Source organism: Lathamus discolor, chromosome 3, assembly GCF_037157495.1.
Source record: "Lathamus discolor isolate bLatDis1 chromosome 3, bLatDis1.hap1, whole genome shotgun sequence".
NCBI classification, from domain to species: Eukaryota; Metazoa; Chordata; class Aves; order Psittaciformes; family Psittacidae; genus Lathamus; species Lathamus discolor.
Genome location: NC_088886.1, coordinates 41,152,028 through 41,168,368, shown reverse-complemented (window position 1 = coordinate 41,168,368; position 16,341 = coordinate 41,152,028). Strand labels below are relative to the sequence as shown.

General features: G+C 51.3%; 1 protein-coding gene across 1 annotated transcript in view; it reads left to right on the top strand.

Moving 5' to 3' along the window:
• XXYLT1 (xyloside xylosyltransferase 1) overlaps positions 1-16,341 on the top strand; it is a 34,339-nt gene that overhangs the window by 8,301 nt on the left and 9,697 nt on the right. Inside the window, exon 3 of the mRNA XM_065674859.1 lies at positions 11,298-11,430. Coding sequence (XP_065530931.1) covers positions 11,298-11,430 — 133 coding nt within the window. The remainder of the gene's footprint in view (positions 1-11,297; positions 11,431-16,341) is intronic.

Here is a 16,341-nt window from a genome sequence, read left to right as displayed (position 1 = left end):
ACTTTACTCCGTTAGACTTGGGTAGGTTATTTTGGTGTCTGATGAAGTCTGCGTTTTGGGTGCCTTGAAGTAGGCTGAATACAAACGATGGCATTAATGCTGTCTAGGTCACTCCTCACTATTCCCTGCCCTGTCTTTACTGTGTGCTAAAGATACCCATGTCATGCTGCCTGCCAGCAAGAGCCTGCTCAGTCTGAAGTGCCTTTTCTCAGTTTGTCAATCTGCAAGTTGCCTCATCTTTTGGAAAGCTTGTTGCTCTCCCTCGGCCTGATGGGGCTTTCAATGGCCTGTTCAGGGCACACAATGTTTAAAGAGGCATTTTTATAGTCAAAGAAGCTTATTTTTTGTTTCAGAAGCTGGTAGTAAAGCTGATTTATGTTTCCTTTGCAAGGGCGGTCAGGTTTGCTGCACTGGGTGCCTGGTGATTTATGGAGCTGGTGGGGCTCCCTGGCCTCTTCCCTGTGTAGCCAGCACCAGATGGGAGGCAGCAGGACAGGCTGCAGCTCTGCTGCCCGGTTGCAGACTGCAGGCAGCGTGGGAAGGGCACTGGGCTCTTGCCACTCTCCTGGCCCTGACAAACCAGCCTCTGCTGGCATAAAAAAGTCACTCTGCTGAGTTGGAAGAGAAAGGACTAAACCTGCCTTTTCAGGCAGTTTCCTGGTACATTTTTGTGCCATTTCTCCTGCCCTGAATGCTGCATCTTCTTGTGCATTTCTGCAGGTATATCTGGCTCCATGCTGTTAGCACCATTTCTTTGTGGGAGCCAGATCTGATTGGAAGCTTAAGCATCCTCCATCAGAAATGAAGGCCCTGATTTGAATATTAAACTCTCTTGTGTGTTTGTTTGCATTTGTATTGATCAGTCTATAGGGGATTTTTCAATATCTGGCAACCTTTGCATTAAAGTTGCCTGGCTTTAGTTTCCCAGATTTATCATTTTTCGAAGAGAGGCATTTCCATGGCATCATGACTTAGGGATTTGTGTGGAGCCTTGGGGTTGTGACAGGCACTGACTTTGCAGACCAGAAACTGAACACCAGGCTTAGTTTTCTTTTTTTTTCTAAGGACTTTTGTGGAACACGTGCTGGCTGCGAGCACATTGCACTGAGAATAAATGGGTTTTGCCACTCAGCTGCTGTCTCTCACTGTTGTTTGGGATCCTCGCCCGAAAAACTTCAGATCTAAAACCTGCAGCTGCCAAACTATAATGTAACAGCTTCTTGGCTGGTGTAAATCATGGAACGCTCTTGCCTTAAATGTCTTACATCAGTGGAGTTAATCTGATTTAAACCAGCTGGGGACTTGGTATGCAGCATGCAGAAGTGCAGACTGCATAACTCTTGTCTGCTTGAGGCTCATAAATCCTGTTTTAATGTGGTGTGGCCAGGCCTGAGGAGCTGGAGGAGAAGGCTTCATGCATCACAATGGTTCTGCAAAGGAGAAGTGATGGGAAATTTACACAGGGAGAGGACGAGCAGAGTTCAAGCTTTGGAGGAGCTGCCAGGATGAGGATGATGCCAGCATGAAATGATCTGGGGACTTTCAGAGCAGTGCTAGAAGGAAGGAGGACAAGAACTCAAACCTTTTCACTTTCCTTTTCAGTATGCCCATCCAGAGGTGAACTCTCACTTCCCAACTGCCTTCGATCCCTCTAATTACTTGTCTTTTTAGTCATGTAACTTTAGGGGACCTGGAAAGCTTTTTATCACCCTCCTTACAGACATGTCAAGGAGAGAGTGCCAGCAGGAATGGTCCCCTGCTTGGGCTAATGTTGCTCGGGCTAATGTGGCTCAGCCTAATGTCTTCACACAGGCAGTGGAGGGAAGAGTGCAGAGCAGGAGGGGTGTGAGTGCAATGTTTAATTCTGCTAATGGGATCTCTTACAAGCATATGTGTAAAGTTAGTTGTGGAGATCTCCAGGAAAGGAGCTCAACAGGATGACTCCTAGTCGTGCCCAGCCTCTCTTGTGCTTTGATGCCTGCTTCATCCCAGAGATGACTTGTGTGCTTGAAGGGTCTGAGAGTACATGGTAAGAGCCATCAGAAGGTGTCTAAGCTAACATCCGGAGAGAGGCAAATGCTGTTTCACACTCAACCTATTTTAAATACTTTGAAAACATGGGACCGAGAAGGGGAAGAGAGACAGTTCCTCGTCTGGTTTATTCTGGTGTTAGGAATCTGGGTGAGAAAGTGGATGTATTAAAAAATATTTGGGAGAAAACATTTGGTGAGGAAATACTGGACTGATTATCACTATTGACATTGGTGAGGTGACGTATGACTAAATTATTAAGATCACTGGTTGCAGTGCTCATGAGAGGTGATGGATAAGAGCAGTAGGAGCTGGGTGGGAGAAGAGGCTATGTTTCTGTTTGATTAAATGAAGATGAGGAGCGACAAGGAAGGAGAATAGAGCAGGACTGATCATTATGTGTTGCTGAAATTTATGGCTGCCAGCAGGGAGCTGTGCCATTGGCTTCACAGCAGGTGTCCGAACTTAACATCTGTGACACAGCAGGATCAAATGGGATGTCCAGCAGTCTCCCTGGGCTCAGGCTCTGAATGGGGCAATTCCTGCAGCTCATTATCAATGTCTGCACTGATTATGAAGCATAGACCAGATTATAAGGATGTTTGTCAAAGCTGCCTGTTAATGACCAAGCCTCAGGCTGCCTGGGGTTTGATGCTGCTTGCAGCAGACTCCAGTTGCTGGCTCTGGCTTGATCTCTCATGAAACTTGATATCAGCCTTTGCCTACTCTGGAGTCCTGGCCTGGAGACAGCGGCCTCTGTGAGTGTCAGTTTATGCCTTTCCCACGGAACGGGGCTGGAGAGAGGGCAAAGGCCAGGGAGGGGACATGTTGGAACAAGTGCTGAGCTGAGCTCTGCCTTCTCAGGGGCTGGGCACCTGGAGCACTTCTGCTGCTGGCCATAGAGGTGGAGAGCCTGGGAGCTAGGGGAATGGGTTAAGCAGAAAGGTGTCAGGAAAATAGTCTATTTGCTGGTACAGTGCCTTGGAAAGTAACTGTCTTCTGCTAGTGCCCTCTGTAAAAGCAGACATGCAGCATCCTGAAAACATTGCTGCATTTGTAGGTGCTTGCCTGTGAGGGTTTGCCATTGCAGCTGAAACATTTGAATCTGTAATATGGGATTGCCTAGGTTGGGCTCTGTTTGCCCACAGGCTACCAGGTGACTACATGTGATGTTTCCCCTCAACAACACCTGTGTGCAGTGGGTTATGGTGCTCTAATCCTGTGTCACACAGTGAACAAGGAAATGTGCATCAGAGGTCTGTAAGGTGGAGCCTGGCAGAGAGAGATGGAGAAGCATCAACTCCTCTTCTTCCTCCTGTCAGCTGTAGAGCAATTACTGGTGCATGGTGCAGCTACCCACAAAACTCAGTGTCTTACACTATAATAAATGAGCATTTTCAGTGCATCACTCCTTTCCTGCTGGCTGAACATTGCCATCACTGCTGAGCCCCCACCATGTTGGAGGTACGCAGAAATGCAGCAGGTTGGGAGAGTGCTAGGAGAAGAGTGCCTGTGTCCCAGATGCTCCAGGCCTGATCATACATTATCGAAGTGGAGATGTTGTGAAGAGACACAGAAAATGGGAGTCTGTGGTGGAGCCATGGGAGTTGGCCCCAGAGCCACATCCTTGCAAGCCACAGTTCCCACAGGATGCTGCAGTAGCTGAAGGGTTTATTTTCTGGCAGAAATGTTCCCATCATTACAGGGATGGAGGGGGTGTTAATGGTTTCTGCTGTGCTCTCATAACCTCCCTCCCTGCTTCACACCGCAGCCACAGCTGCCAAATTCCTTCCCAACGTGTCTCTGGGCTGCACGCACTCATGTCAGATCCTGTGATGAGAAGAGGCTGGAGTGATGGATTTGTGAGCAACAGGGAGGGTGGTGCCAGCCATTGTTCCTTGCTGGGGCGAGCCTGTTGTGCCAGGGGAGTTATTTTCGTGGTGCTTTTTGGGAGCAGACAACAGCAAACCTCTAAATAAGTTCACCCCAGGTAAAGGCCCCGGAGTTTGGCACCTGCCAAACTGAGACGGTAACCCCATCCAGCTGCCTGAAGGATGGGTCTCTCCTGGCAGGAGAGCCCCTCGGGAAGGGCTGCTGCGATGAGGGGGATGCAGATGCTGTTCGGCAGGTGCCTGGCAGCCCCCTGGGTGTTTCAGTACGGCAGAGGCCCCTTACCTGCAGCACTGTTGCTGCTAGGGGCCAGTGCAACCCACAGCCCCTGGAGGTGGTGTCACTCCTCATCCTTCTGCCCCTCGCTGCAGTGTCACCATCGGTTACTTTTTTGGATGCCCTAGATCTGTCAGATGGGGGGCTGTGCCCCCCTCCATGCAGAGCATCAGGGTCTTGGGATCCGGTGCTGTGGTGGGTACTGCTCCCTTCCCTCCTCAGCCAGCCCCACTCCTCAGCACTAAAGGGTGAAGCTGCTGGGGGTCACCCAGCATTGATTCTGGGGCTGCTCTCCCCACGGCCTTGCTCCCTGCTGCCATAGCTCATTAATGCTTAGCAGGAAAAGACAAGGAAAAATCTGCCTGCAGCCCCTTCCGCCGCCATGTGCTGTTAATCGGGATGTGAGCTCATCTACCTTAATACATTTATTTTGCTGTATCTCTTTTTTGTTTCCCTTTCCATCTCATCCACCTGATACTTCTCAGCTTTCCATCCACATTGCCTAGTAATTTATGGCAATCTGGAATTAAACCTTACTTTTTCTGATTAGAAGGTTTCCTGCTGCTCTTCCCGCAGCTCCAAAAAGTGTCTTCACCCTCTCCCCCCAGCAGGCAATACCTTCAGCTCCTTCCTGAAAGATGTAGCATGCTCAGTGGTGTTGCTGCCTTGGAGTCTGGTTAAGAGCCGAGGTGTTGAGCACTGTTAAATATTAGTCCCTCAAACCTTGATGGATTACAAGGAGACACTAGGATGCACAGGAAAAATTAATTTCCTGGAACAAAATACATCCATCTCCTGCCGATTCTTTCCTGTCCCTCTGGATATGGCTACGGGATGTGGAGCAAGGCGAGCAGAGCAGTGCTGCTGTCGGTACCCAGGACCATTGCTGCTGCACCAGACCCCCGAGTTCAGCTGGGTGCTGCCCATTGTGGGTGGCAGTGATGATTTGTCGTCTGTCTCTGGCAGGCAGCCTAATTTTGTAATTAGCGGATAGGCTGGGATCGCTGTGCAGCAGCGCTGCTGTGCTCTGCTGGGTGCCTCGTCACTGCTGCAGAAACCTGGTTAGCGGCTGGGGCACTTGGGCACATCCCCACTCACTGCCTGCCCTCCCCTGGTGCCCTGCTTGCAGGGAAGGGAGGTTGCCAGGCTGCCCCAAGGAACGGAGGGGACCCTTGGCCACCCGGCAGAGGCAAGGACCTGTGTTTAAGCAGGCAGCTGGAAGGCAAGCTGTCTGCCCTGCCGGTGCAGGGCTCTGTAGGACCATATTCTCTTGGGAGGGTGGAGTCTGGAGCAGCACCAGGCCCTGGGATGGTGACTGCAGTCCCCCCAGTCACCAGCATGCTGGCAGCAAGCTCTGTGGAGCCTGAATTGTGCTTGCAGACATGTGCATGCTCCTACCTTGGCTGCCTTCCTCTGGGGGAGACTCTCTGGTGCTGTCAGGGCAGCAGTGATTAATCTTGGAAGTAGAGAGGGAGACTTCATGGAGAAAATAAGGCCTTGCAGGGGGAGCACATGGCCAGAGAGGAAGCTGCTCACAGCCCTGCTGACAGCAGGAGGGAGAACAGCCAGGGGCCGCTGGCATTGCTAGGGTTGGTGAGCCAAGCACGGGGAGCCTCTAAGGAAGGGCAGTATGGAGAACCCAGCATGTTTGTGTGACCAAGCTGTGTGTATCCACAGTAGGCTGCTTGGGGTGCAGGCATATCTGCCCAGGACTGCAGCCCCACTCGTGCTCCACTCCCCGCTGCACCAGAGAGTTTTCAGGGTGGCTGGCTGCTGCTGAGCAGCACCCCCTGCGTTGCACAGGGACCCTCTGGACCCTGTCACACCCCCGCACCCATGCCCAGCCCTGGTGCTGGCCGTGGGAGTGGTGTTTTTCTTGGCCATGCGTCTCTCTCGAGGGCAGAGGATCCTGGTTTCACAGCCAGCATGGGCAGCTTTGTAGTGCCCTCAGTTGCTGCTGGTCCGCACCCTGCCTGCTGGAGCAGGGCTGCTGCCACCCTGATCCAGGAGCTTTATTGCCGAAGGCAGTGATCCAAAAGTGGCTACTGGGCCTTCACAGCTCCTGCTTTCCATGAAATCTAGCCCTGTTGTGAGGGGGACAGCTACAAAACCTCGCCAAAGTCAGGTAGTCAGAGCTAAACACAAAGCAGTGGTGGGGAAGCTGTGCAGGTATGCCCAGCATTTGCAGACCAGTGGACCTGAGCTCTCCAGTCCCGCTGACCCCAGCTTGGAGAGCCTGGGCCACCCAGCCCTCTTCCTTCTGACAGTTCAAATCAAGTGGCAAAATGCACAGGCACCCACTGGCCTCTGCAAGACCCCTGCAGCAGCCCCACAACACCCAGAGCTGCAGCCAGCAGGGGACACTCCTGTCCCTTCACTGTGCCGTGTCATGCAGCTGTCTCACCACTGCTGTCCCTGCAGAAGGGTCTCTGAGCCATTCCACATAGGCAGCTGTCTGTCCCTTCCCATAGAGGTCATTGCCCCCTGTGCCATGGGGAGAGGTCCACAGTACGTGAGGTTGGCAGTCCCAGCAGTGTCCTCCTTGATCTCACCTCTTCTGTTCTTATGGGCACAGGGTGCCAGGCTCTGGGCCCAGATGTCACTGCTGTTGATGCAGGGAAAGCACAAGATACATGCCAAGTGCCAGGTTAACGTTTTGACTCAATCTTAAAGATCTTTTTCAACCTAAATAATTCTATGTTCAGGGAGTCTCTCCTCGTTAGCATGGTTTATCAGGGTGCTTAGGTCCTCAAAAACAGGTTTGTTGAGATAGATGGAGACCCTGGTGCAGAGGATGGTGGAAGCAGGGCCAAATCACTACCAGCACTGGTGATAAGCGGTTGCCTCAGGAGTGTGTGTGAGATTTGGGCACAGAGCAGGCTAGCAGGGTGGTGGCCTGTCCCGTCCTGCCATCCCACTGTCGCCTGCAGTGTCTCTGCTGCCAGACCAGCTGCTGGCAGATTTTGTACTCTGAGGAGGCAACTGAACTTGTCAATGGGCTGGAGAGCTACACCACCCCTAGGAGGTTCCAATTCTTGCTGCTTCTATTCTAAAGCTGTTAAACCACTGCTCAATCAACAGTGATTAAGACGACACCATTTTCTGGACAGCTTCTGCCCTTTGTGTTGTGATGGCAGCTCTCAAATGTTCTATTTGTTCCCTGACACAAGTTGTTATTTTCACTCCTTTCCCCTCTCCGTAGCGCAACGGTGGCTGCCAGTGATGGCATGCCTCTGCCCCAGATCTGGCGTGGTTTGTATGGAAGAAGCTGAGGCCAGCACTTCCCCAGCCTGCAGAAGAATAATTTGTTCCTAAGGGTCACACCACATGTTGGTGGGGTGGGCCTGCCCCCATACCGCCTTGTTCCTACTGTGCCTCCTGGGAATGGCCATCAGACTCGCTGCAGAAGCTGTCCCCTGGAGATGAGCGCCTGAGTTCCACTCAGAGCATCCATACAACCTGACGGGCCTCTCTGCACACAGCTGGGGAGCCTGCTCACTCTGCTGGGTCCTGGCACAGAATGCTGGGCAGCAGGCACAGGGAAGTGACCTCTGCCTGCCTGTGCCCCTTGCTGGGCTGAGGCTCCTGTGGGAAGGAGGGAGCACCTGCACAAGATGGGATCTGCAGCTGGCATCTCTCTCCTTGGGATAACCTTGGTTCTCTCTCTCTTTGGCAGCAGTGCCCAGGGTGGCTTAGGCACTGGTGGTGCCTTTCTCTCCTGGTTTTCAGCACTGCAGACACTGCTGCAGGATTGCATATCCCTGAAGCTGGTCTTCCTCCTCTGGACGTGGCTGGAGGGAGGGTTTGAGGCAAGCCCGGAGAGCAGCCCTGCTGTGGCTACTGGTATGAGGCTGCAGTAAAACATTATGAGCTTTAAACGGGGCTAGCCTGTGCCATAAAGCTGTCACTGCTAATGGAGATCATCTCCGCTTTGAGTGGCATAACTCCACTTTATGCACCGTGGCTGAAAGAGCCAGAGTTGAAAGGAGCAGAGGAGCAAGGGGTAATACGCAGCACGGCAAAGTCAGAAAAATTCCTTGCTGAGAAGAACACTCTCAGCCTTTCCCACATTTCCAGCTGGACCCCTCCAAGCAGTTTGTGCCTAGGAGAGCACACGATTCCTCCATCCCCACATGGCAGCCAGGACAAAGTGTTTGGTAGAAGGGCAAAAAAAGCATGATGCATCATAAATATTAGTGCCTGGCCTCTTGCCAGTCCCAGGCAGGGAAATAATCTTTGCCATTAATCTATCCATGCAAGCTGCATCTGGCAAAGTGGCGCTTAATGTCACCCATGCTCGTTTTTGTCTCAGTGTTGCAGTTCGTGCTTGAAGGAAAAAGTACTTTGTGTTATCTGGGTCTAATTTGTCATGAGTTTTTCCTGGGGGGCTCTGCCAGCACAGCAGGGGCCAGGGCACAGGGAGGGTGAGCCAAGCACAGGGAGCCTTTAATGAAGGGCAGGATGGAGAACCCAGCGTCTTTGTTTTAAAAGCCATGTTTATCCACGCTGGGCTTGCTGTGGCGTTGGCATCTCTGCCCAGCACTGCAGCTGCACTCATGCTCTGTTCCCTGCTGCACCCGAGGCTCTCAGCAGCTGCACTGGGACTCTCCGGGGCCTGTTGCCCACTGGGGCGCTGAGGCAGGGGTGGGACTGCAGCGTCCCCAAAGCTCAGCTTTCATTCTCCACTGTGATTAATTGCAGTTTGCACTCATCTGTAATATTAGAGAACAATCGGATGACGTGTAGTGGTTGATTTAATTCAAACCCGATGAGGCATCGGAGGGCTGCTGTGCACTGGGGTGAGCACGCTAGGATCCTCCTGGGAGCCCCATTCCCTCTCCCTGTCCTTGGCAGCACCTCAGAAGGTTCAGGCTCCCCCCAGTCTCACTTCTCTTGGGCTGAGCATGTGCTGTAGATTTGGGGTCTCTTCACCCTAGAGTTTTGTGACAGGTCTGGATGTTCTCAAGTGCAATAGCATTAAGGTTTTGGGGTTTTGCACCACTGTTGTAAGGACCACTGGGGATGTTTGAGGTATTTGCAATACATGTCTTGTTCTCCGTTGCATAAAGCCTTCATTCTGCCTGTTCATCTGCTTGAGTTGTGCTAGCAATTTCTAAGGTATCTAGGAAGGCTGAGGGAAATTGCTTTCAGGTCAAGACCTACTTTAGCCTCTAGTGAATTACTATGCCTAGGTTTTAAATCTTTGCAAACAGAGGATTATGGTGGTGGTAAATACTAGGTAGGCCTGGGGATTGCTGTACTGCTGGCTGTGAAAGAAGTGTGGCCTTTCCCTAAGCAGCTAGGGAGTGATGGATGTTAAAAATAATAAATTGAGATACAGCCTAGGTTGAAGCTCAGATACTCTTTCTCCTTGATTTATATTTCTGCTTGGATGCTTCGCAGAGTAAGCAGTATATTTTTTGCTTAACCTCACAGAGCTTTTTCCTTCTAAATGAGGACAGTGTGGTAGATACAACCAATTGCCAAGAGCCCCAGATTAGTGCAGGATCTGCAAAAAATTCAGAGCTGCTGTACAGCCCAGCAACTGCTTGATGCACAAACACTGAGTGATGAACACATTTGGAATGGCAAAGCTACATTCCTGTGCTGGAGGAGAGTGGCCTGTGCCTGGCTGCTCTCAGTGCTTCTGTGTCGCTAGCCTTGACAGTGGCTTTGGAGGCTGAAAACTAAGCGATTGCAGGCCTGTGGTGGCCAGCAGCCTGTCCCAAGCACAGTGGTCGTGTCAAGGCTGGAGGGTGAGACCAGCCTGATGAGAAGTCCTGCCCATAGCCACAGAGGATGAGGGCAGGCTGGTTTGGAGGGCAGGAGGAAGGATGAGGGCCTGGTTTGCTTGGAAGGCAGAGGTGACATGTACATGCAGCCTGCTGGAAGCTGTAACAGCAGCTGTGTATGATGAGTGGGGCCAGAACAGGTTGACAGTCCTTATAATCCAGTTAGTGCCAAGGGCTAAGCAACCTGGCCATCTTGCTCTTGGCTGTTATAACGCACATAAATAGCATGGCATTACGTAATGCTGTGGGGGTGGCTGTTTTCTGCTCACGGTCCCCAAGGAGGGCTGAGCATGGCTGGACAGGAGGTGGCCATGGCTTTGCCTGGGGAAGCAGTCTGATGGTCAGATCTCTCATAGTGTTTCTGTTTGCTGCATCCTGCTTGGCCTGCTGCAATCTGTACAACATTCCCAGATCTGCCTGGGACAAACAGTCTCAATGAGACACATCTCCTGCACCTTCTCCTAAGCAACATCTCCATCAGTCGGTCTCATGTGCTGCAGAAGAGACTGACAAACGCAGGCAGGAGCCTGACCTATTAATGAGATCAGGCCTGGCCTTCATAATGATGCCCTCAAGCCTCCCCTTGCTCTTGACTTTCCCCCTGCAAGTGGAAAATGCTTCCATGTCTGCCTGACCCTCCTTGTCTCCAACAATACTGCTGGCAATAATAAAGTTTTCAAGGCTGCTGCAGACTGTCAGCAGTTCTGTGTAGGCAGGGGGAAGTTATCTTTGCCCTCAGGGAAGCCCGTGTCAGACTGCTGGCAGCTAATGAGCTTGTGCAGGTGTTACCAAGGGTGCTATGTGACTGACTGAATTACTGATGTCTGTGATGGGAATCAGTTTGGTACTTCAAGCCAGGGATGGATGCTATGTAGGCTGGAGATGGGAAACACTCATAGAGTTGGTAGCTTTTCCCAGAAGTAGGTAGCAGAATGTGAGCATGAGGTTTTGTGTGGCTTCTCCTGCAGAAGCACTTTCAGAAAGGGAGAGGAAGCAGGGTTGAAGTTACCTCCTGCTTTTGTCAGTAATATGGAAAACCAGTCTTCTGGAAGAAGGAGGGAGTGAACAGAAGCAGGAGGTCACCCAAAATGGTTTCTGAAGTAAATAATTCCTGAAATATGCAGTGGTAAATGCTGTCATGATGGTTAAAGGTTGGTAGCTTCATGTAGAGGTTGAAGCTGGATTGTATTTGTCTGTGGGGCTCATGGCACCAAATCCTCATTGGGTGTAATTCATTAAGTAGCCATTAGTAATCACTGCTTATAATTTTGGCTTATATAGCTGATTTTCTCCTCTTTTTGCTTTCAGAAATAACACAGGTCATTCAGGTAGACTTGGACCTGAAGTACAAGACCAACATCCGAGACCTGTTTGATGAATTTGACAACTTTCCAGAGGGAGCAGTCATTGGGATTGCCAGGGAAATGCAGCCAGTGTACAGGTACAGCCCCCTCCCTTTGGGAAGCAGTGGGAGGGCAGTGTCTTCACTTGAGATTGGTTTTTGGAAGAAAATCTGTGGGGAAGCAGTCTCCCTGCTTTAATCCCTGCAGGGGGACTTAACCTGAAAACTGTAGGTACGAACAAAGTTGTACAGCATCCCTGTGATTTCCTTGGCCTCAAGCACCATCACAGTGCTTCCAGAGCCAAGCTCCTGGTCATTAGTGCCAGAATCCATACCTAGATTATAGTATATCTGCTAGAGGAGTGTTTGCCCAGCCATGCCTGCTGAGGTGCTGTGATTGCATTCTAGAGCATCAGTTTGTGTGTCAGGGCTCAGATGTTTTGGCTGTGAATATTGTAGAGAGTAGGGGTTGAGTCTGGGCAAGAGTGAGGTTCTGTGTCCCTGGAGTGTCAGTACACCTTCTGCTGAAGAACTATTCACCCAGCCAAGACTGAGTGAGCAACTCTGTTGGTGACCTGGGCTTGCAAACATGAGAATAGCCCCATGGTCACTTGCTCTTCAGACCCTTTGTCCACCAGCGTGTGTGAACTGTAGTGGGAACCACAAGGGGTGAGCCCAGCTCTTCCCATTCAGGAGCCACTGGTGTTCTTCGGGGACATAGATAGTTCCAGGTTGATGCTTTAAAAAGTTGATTTAATTTAACCTGCATTTTTCCAAGAATGGGCCTCAGGTTTTGTTTTAATCCAGGGTGAATCATATAATCAGCACAGGATACATTAATGGCTTCTCAGCTGAGCAGAATTTGAGCATCTGAGATGGCTTGGCTGGATTCACTAATCCTAATGGAGATGTTCTTGGAGAAAGATAAAAAGGCTTAAGAGCTCTGTATGTCTTTTCCTTTCATACTGGAAGCCTTAATAGTAAGATCAATAACTGAACATCCTAAGACATGTCCACCAGCACTTTCAGGCAAAAGCTGAGCTGCAGAGATCTGGAGCAGCCATTCCTGCTGCAAATGTATCAACAAGGGATGAGGGTAAGGACAGAGAGAAGTTCATCAGCAGGGAACTGGTGGTCATTAATCACCACCAATCACTTCCTAGAATCCCCAGCCAACTGAGAGCATGCTCACGAGAGCATTTCTGGTTGCTCAAACTGCAGAAATCACCACTGTTCCCAGGCTGCAAAAAGACTTGTCTGTGCCTGTGGCAGAAGTGTCACCTCCCTTCCTGTCTTGCGCTCTTGGCAGAGAGAGATGGGTCCAGAGGAACACGGATGCTGAGGTCTCATCTCCATAGGCCCTATACAGTCTGCAGTCCGTGGAGGACTCCTGTATCTGGTTTGGGTGTCCTGGCAGGATTTTGGTGCACAGAATGGTAAATCCAGCCCTACTTTATCATATCCAATTGTTAGAGCTTAAAGCAGTGTGGAAGCAACAGCTTAGTATGGCCACTGGGCTATGTTGGACTCTCAGCATCAATCAGCACTGCCCAGCAGGGCATATCCCACTCATTAGCAGTGCAGCCTGTAACAGCATAAATGGAGCATTTGTTTGTGTTTAGTTAGTCCATGTTGGAATCGCTGTGTTTCTGTCTCTGCAGGGATTGGGTTTGCATTATTTTACACGTTTGCATTATATTCCACACGTAGCTAGGGTGCAGGGATGGTGTTCTGCTGCCTGGATGTGATTTGTGGGACTGGGCATGCCTGGAGGGGGCCAAGTTAAACTTTGGGGTGCTCAGCTGGAGGGATAGCTCTCCAGCACTGCAGGGGACAAGGCACGGGACCGCAGGGCTGAGCACGGAATTTCTGACCCAAGCTGAAGCTGTGTTCTCCCCGCTCCTGCCACCTGTGGTGGGGACAAACAAGGCAAGCAGTAACGGCCCTCACAGGCTGCATTTTTGGGCTGAACTTTCTGTTGTTGCAGTTTTGACACTCGGGGTCACTTTGGGCTATGTTGTGCTTCTCTTCTTGTGCTGTTTTGATCTTTGTGTGAAAACAAGTTCCTGATACTTCTTGCTGCCAAATTACCCGGTGCGGGACAGACTGTGCAAACGCCAGCCTGCCCTCCTGCCGAGCCTGCGCCCTGCAGGGCTCACACCTTGCAACTAAAAGAGTTTCCAGACAAAAACACGATCTGACAAAGCATAAGTGTCTTTGTAAAAAAAAATATATATATATTTGCTATTTTTATAATTTCAGCAACATAAAAACGTGTTGTAGGTGTGAATATGAGGTGCCAGCTCGATGTGATCTGACACGTGCATAGGCTTGAAGCGTCACTTGGAAAAGTGGCAGTAGGGGTAGAGGAGGGTTATGGAGCAGTGGTGGTTTCTCCCCATTGGCACTCAGATTGTCCTCCCCTCTCTGAAGTACAAACTTTGCCCCAGAGGCTTGGGATGAGCCGTCAGACCTTTCTTGAGGTTGCGCACAGCACTGTGGACTCGCACCCTCAGGACAGGGTAAGCTGGTGGGTGAGAAACGCCTGGGTCCCCTCTCTATAGCAATGGAGAAGATGCATTGAGGTCAGTCCACTTGGCTGTGCTGGATCTCTGCTACCTACTTGGCACATCAGAGAAGGTAAATAAGTGCAGAACAGCAAATTTTGTAGACAATGCACTGTTTTCTGGGAGGCAGTGCTGTCCTCAGCAGAAGCTCGCTGGCTATCTGGCTTTAGGCTGGACTTTCCCAGCACAGGCTGGGACTGCACTAGGCCCATGCTGCTGCACTGGTGCACTGAGCAGTACTGAGCGCAAATGCTTACAGGAAACGGAGGAGTAAGAGAACAGCAAATAGGAAACATCCCGGAGCCTGCTTGCACATCCTGAAGGTAGGGAGAAACCTCCAAACAGCAAAACAGGATGGCAAGGGAGCATTTCCACTCATTTGACTCATGCTGAAACAATGCCTGGCCACTGTTTGTCTTGGACAGATGCATTTCTCTGAGCAACAGGATCTCCTGGCCCTCCTGCAAGGCAAACTCTGGGGTTTAACTGTTGCACAGCCTGTGGGGTTGCTCAGGGTGGGTTGGAGCAGCCTGTGGAGAGCAGTAGCTCCTGCTGAAGCTGTATGTGGATGGCCCTGTGGATCAGCCTCCTGGCCATGTCCCACAGGCTGATGTCTGGCAAGGGTCCTGGGTATGGAGGGGAAGGTTGCAGGAGCCCATGGCAGGTGCAGGAGTTGCTCTGAGGCCCAAGGCCATTGGCATCAGGCTTGCTTCTCTTCAGCTGCAGTGGGGGCAGCGGCACTCTGTCCATGGGTCAGGTGTATTGTCCTTCCTGCAGCTTCTGGATATGATGTGTTGCATCAGTTATGGTCAACACCTCTGTGAATGGAGTTACAGGCAGGCTGCCCCACTGCCAGGGTTGTTGGGGTCACTGGTACTATGCACTAGGGTCATAGACACTTGTGGGCTTTCCATGGCAGCACTGGATGCCTCCTGCCAGGTTGATGTTTGCATGCTGGCCTGCAGGCAGAGCCTCTTCCCAGCACTGACATATGGTTCCTCGTGTGTCTGCTTGCACAGGATCCACACACAGCCAAGACTGGAAGCTCCTGCTTCAGTGAGAATGATTTTGATGGAAAGATTAAAATCTTCATCTGAGTTTGCTTGGTCCAAAAGGCTTTCCGTGGTATGAAGTGCTTGTGCAGAGTCGTAACCTTAATTAAAAATCCTGTTGTCCCCTGCAGCATTTCAACTACTCAGGAGTGCTGGCAGTGTCCAGGCTACAGAGGGTGAGTGATGATGCTCTGTAAATATTCATGTTGCATTGGGCCTTCCATGCCAGATCCTGGTCAAATGGAGACGTCCAGGTCCTCCTGTGCAATTAGCCCTGCTAAGAAACATGCACTGCAGATGCAGCCTGCCAGCCTGTTACCAGGCAAGCAGGCAGCTCACTGTCCTCAGTGTGCATTCAGGGTGTGTGTCTGGCCTGGAGAGTGGCTTGGCCATGCTCACCCCTCCAGTGGAGCTGGGTGATGGCCAAGTGAAACACAGCGTGCTGCAGGTCAGCCTCCTGACTAGGCGTGAGCAGCAGGGGCTGTGCCCCAGGCACAGCAGAGGTCTCCATTGGGCATCCTCATGCAGATGCTGCTGCAGCGCAGACCTCCCTGGCAGTCTCCTTGCCAGCCTGGCTTGGCTCAGCACTTGTCCCCGGACACAGGAGCTCAGCACTGCCAGGTGTTAAAGGGAGAAGCATGCCCATTTCAAAGCGGTCCCACGGCTGAGATGAACAGAGAGGGGAAATACTGTGGCACTCCCAGAAATGTCCTGGAAACTCTCCGATTACAGAAGACAGAGCTTAACCCCTATTCTTTACCGAGTTTCTCACCGGGTTTCCTGGTTATAGATCCTTCCGGTCACATTGGTGGTGTGTGAGAGGAAGCAGAACAGTGATTGCACAGCTGCTTTTGGCAGCCTGAGGTTGACCCTAGACCAGTGTGCCCTCCCATGCTCCCCATCCCATACCAAGTGCCATCCTGGCCTCTTCACTTCCTACGTGATGCCGGTGGTGTTACTGGCATTGCCGTGTGGTGGTGAACTCTGGGTTCCTGCTAGTGCTGGTACCACCTAGGGCCATCAGTGCTGCCCTTGCATTGCTTCCCTTGGAGTTCTCATTGGAGAGGAATGGTCTGCTGGCAACAGAAAGCATAGGAGGTCCTCAGGTGGTTGCTTTTACCCCCTTGCTCCAGGTTGGAGCAAGGTACTGCTGTGATGGTGGACCTCAGGAGAGGTCTCAGACCTTCTCAGGTCCAAGGATGAACATAGCTGGGGCTGGAAGGGTGGCTGCAGCCTCCATTCCTGATGTTGGGAGAGATTTTCACAGCTGCCCGCGTGACAAGAAGCTAATAAAAACTAGAGGCATCTTGGGAATGCACAGTGCTGGAATTGATGTAAGTTTGTCCTGCAGGAAAGGATATCTACATCAAAGAGACAGCTACAGACTACAA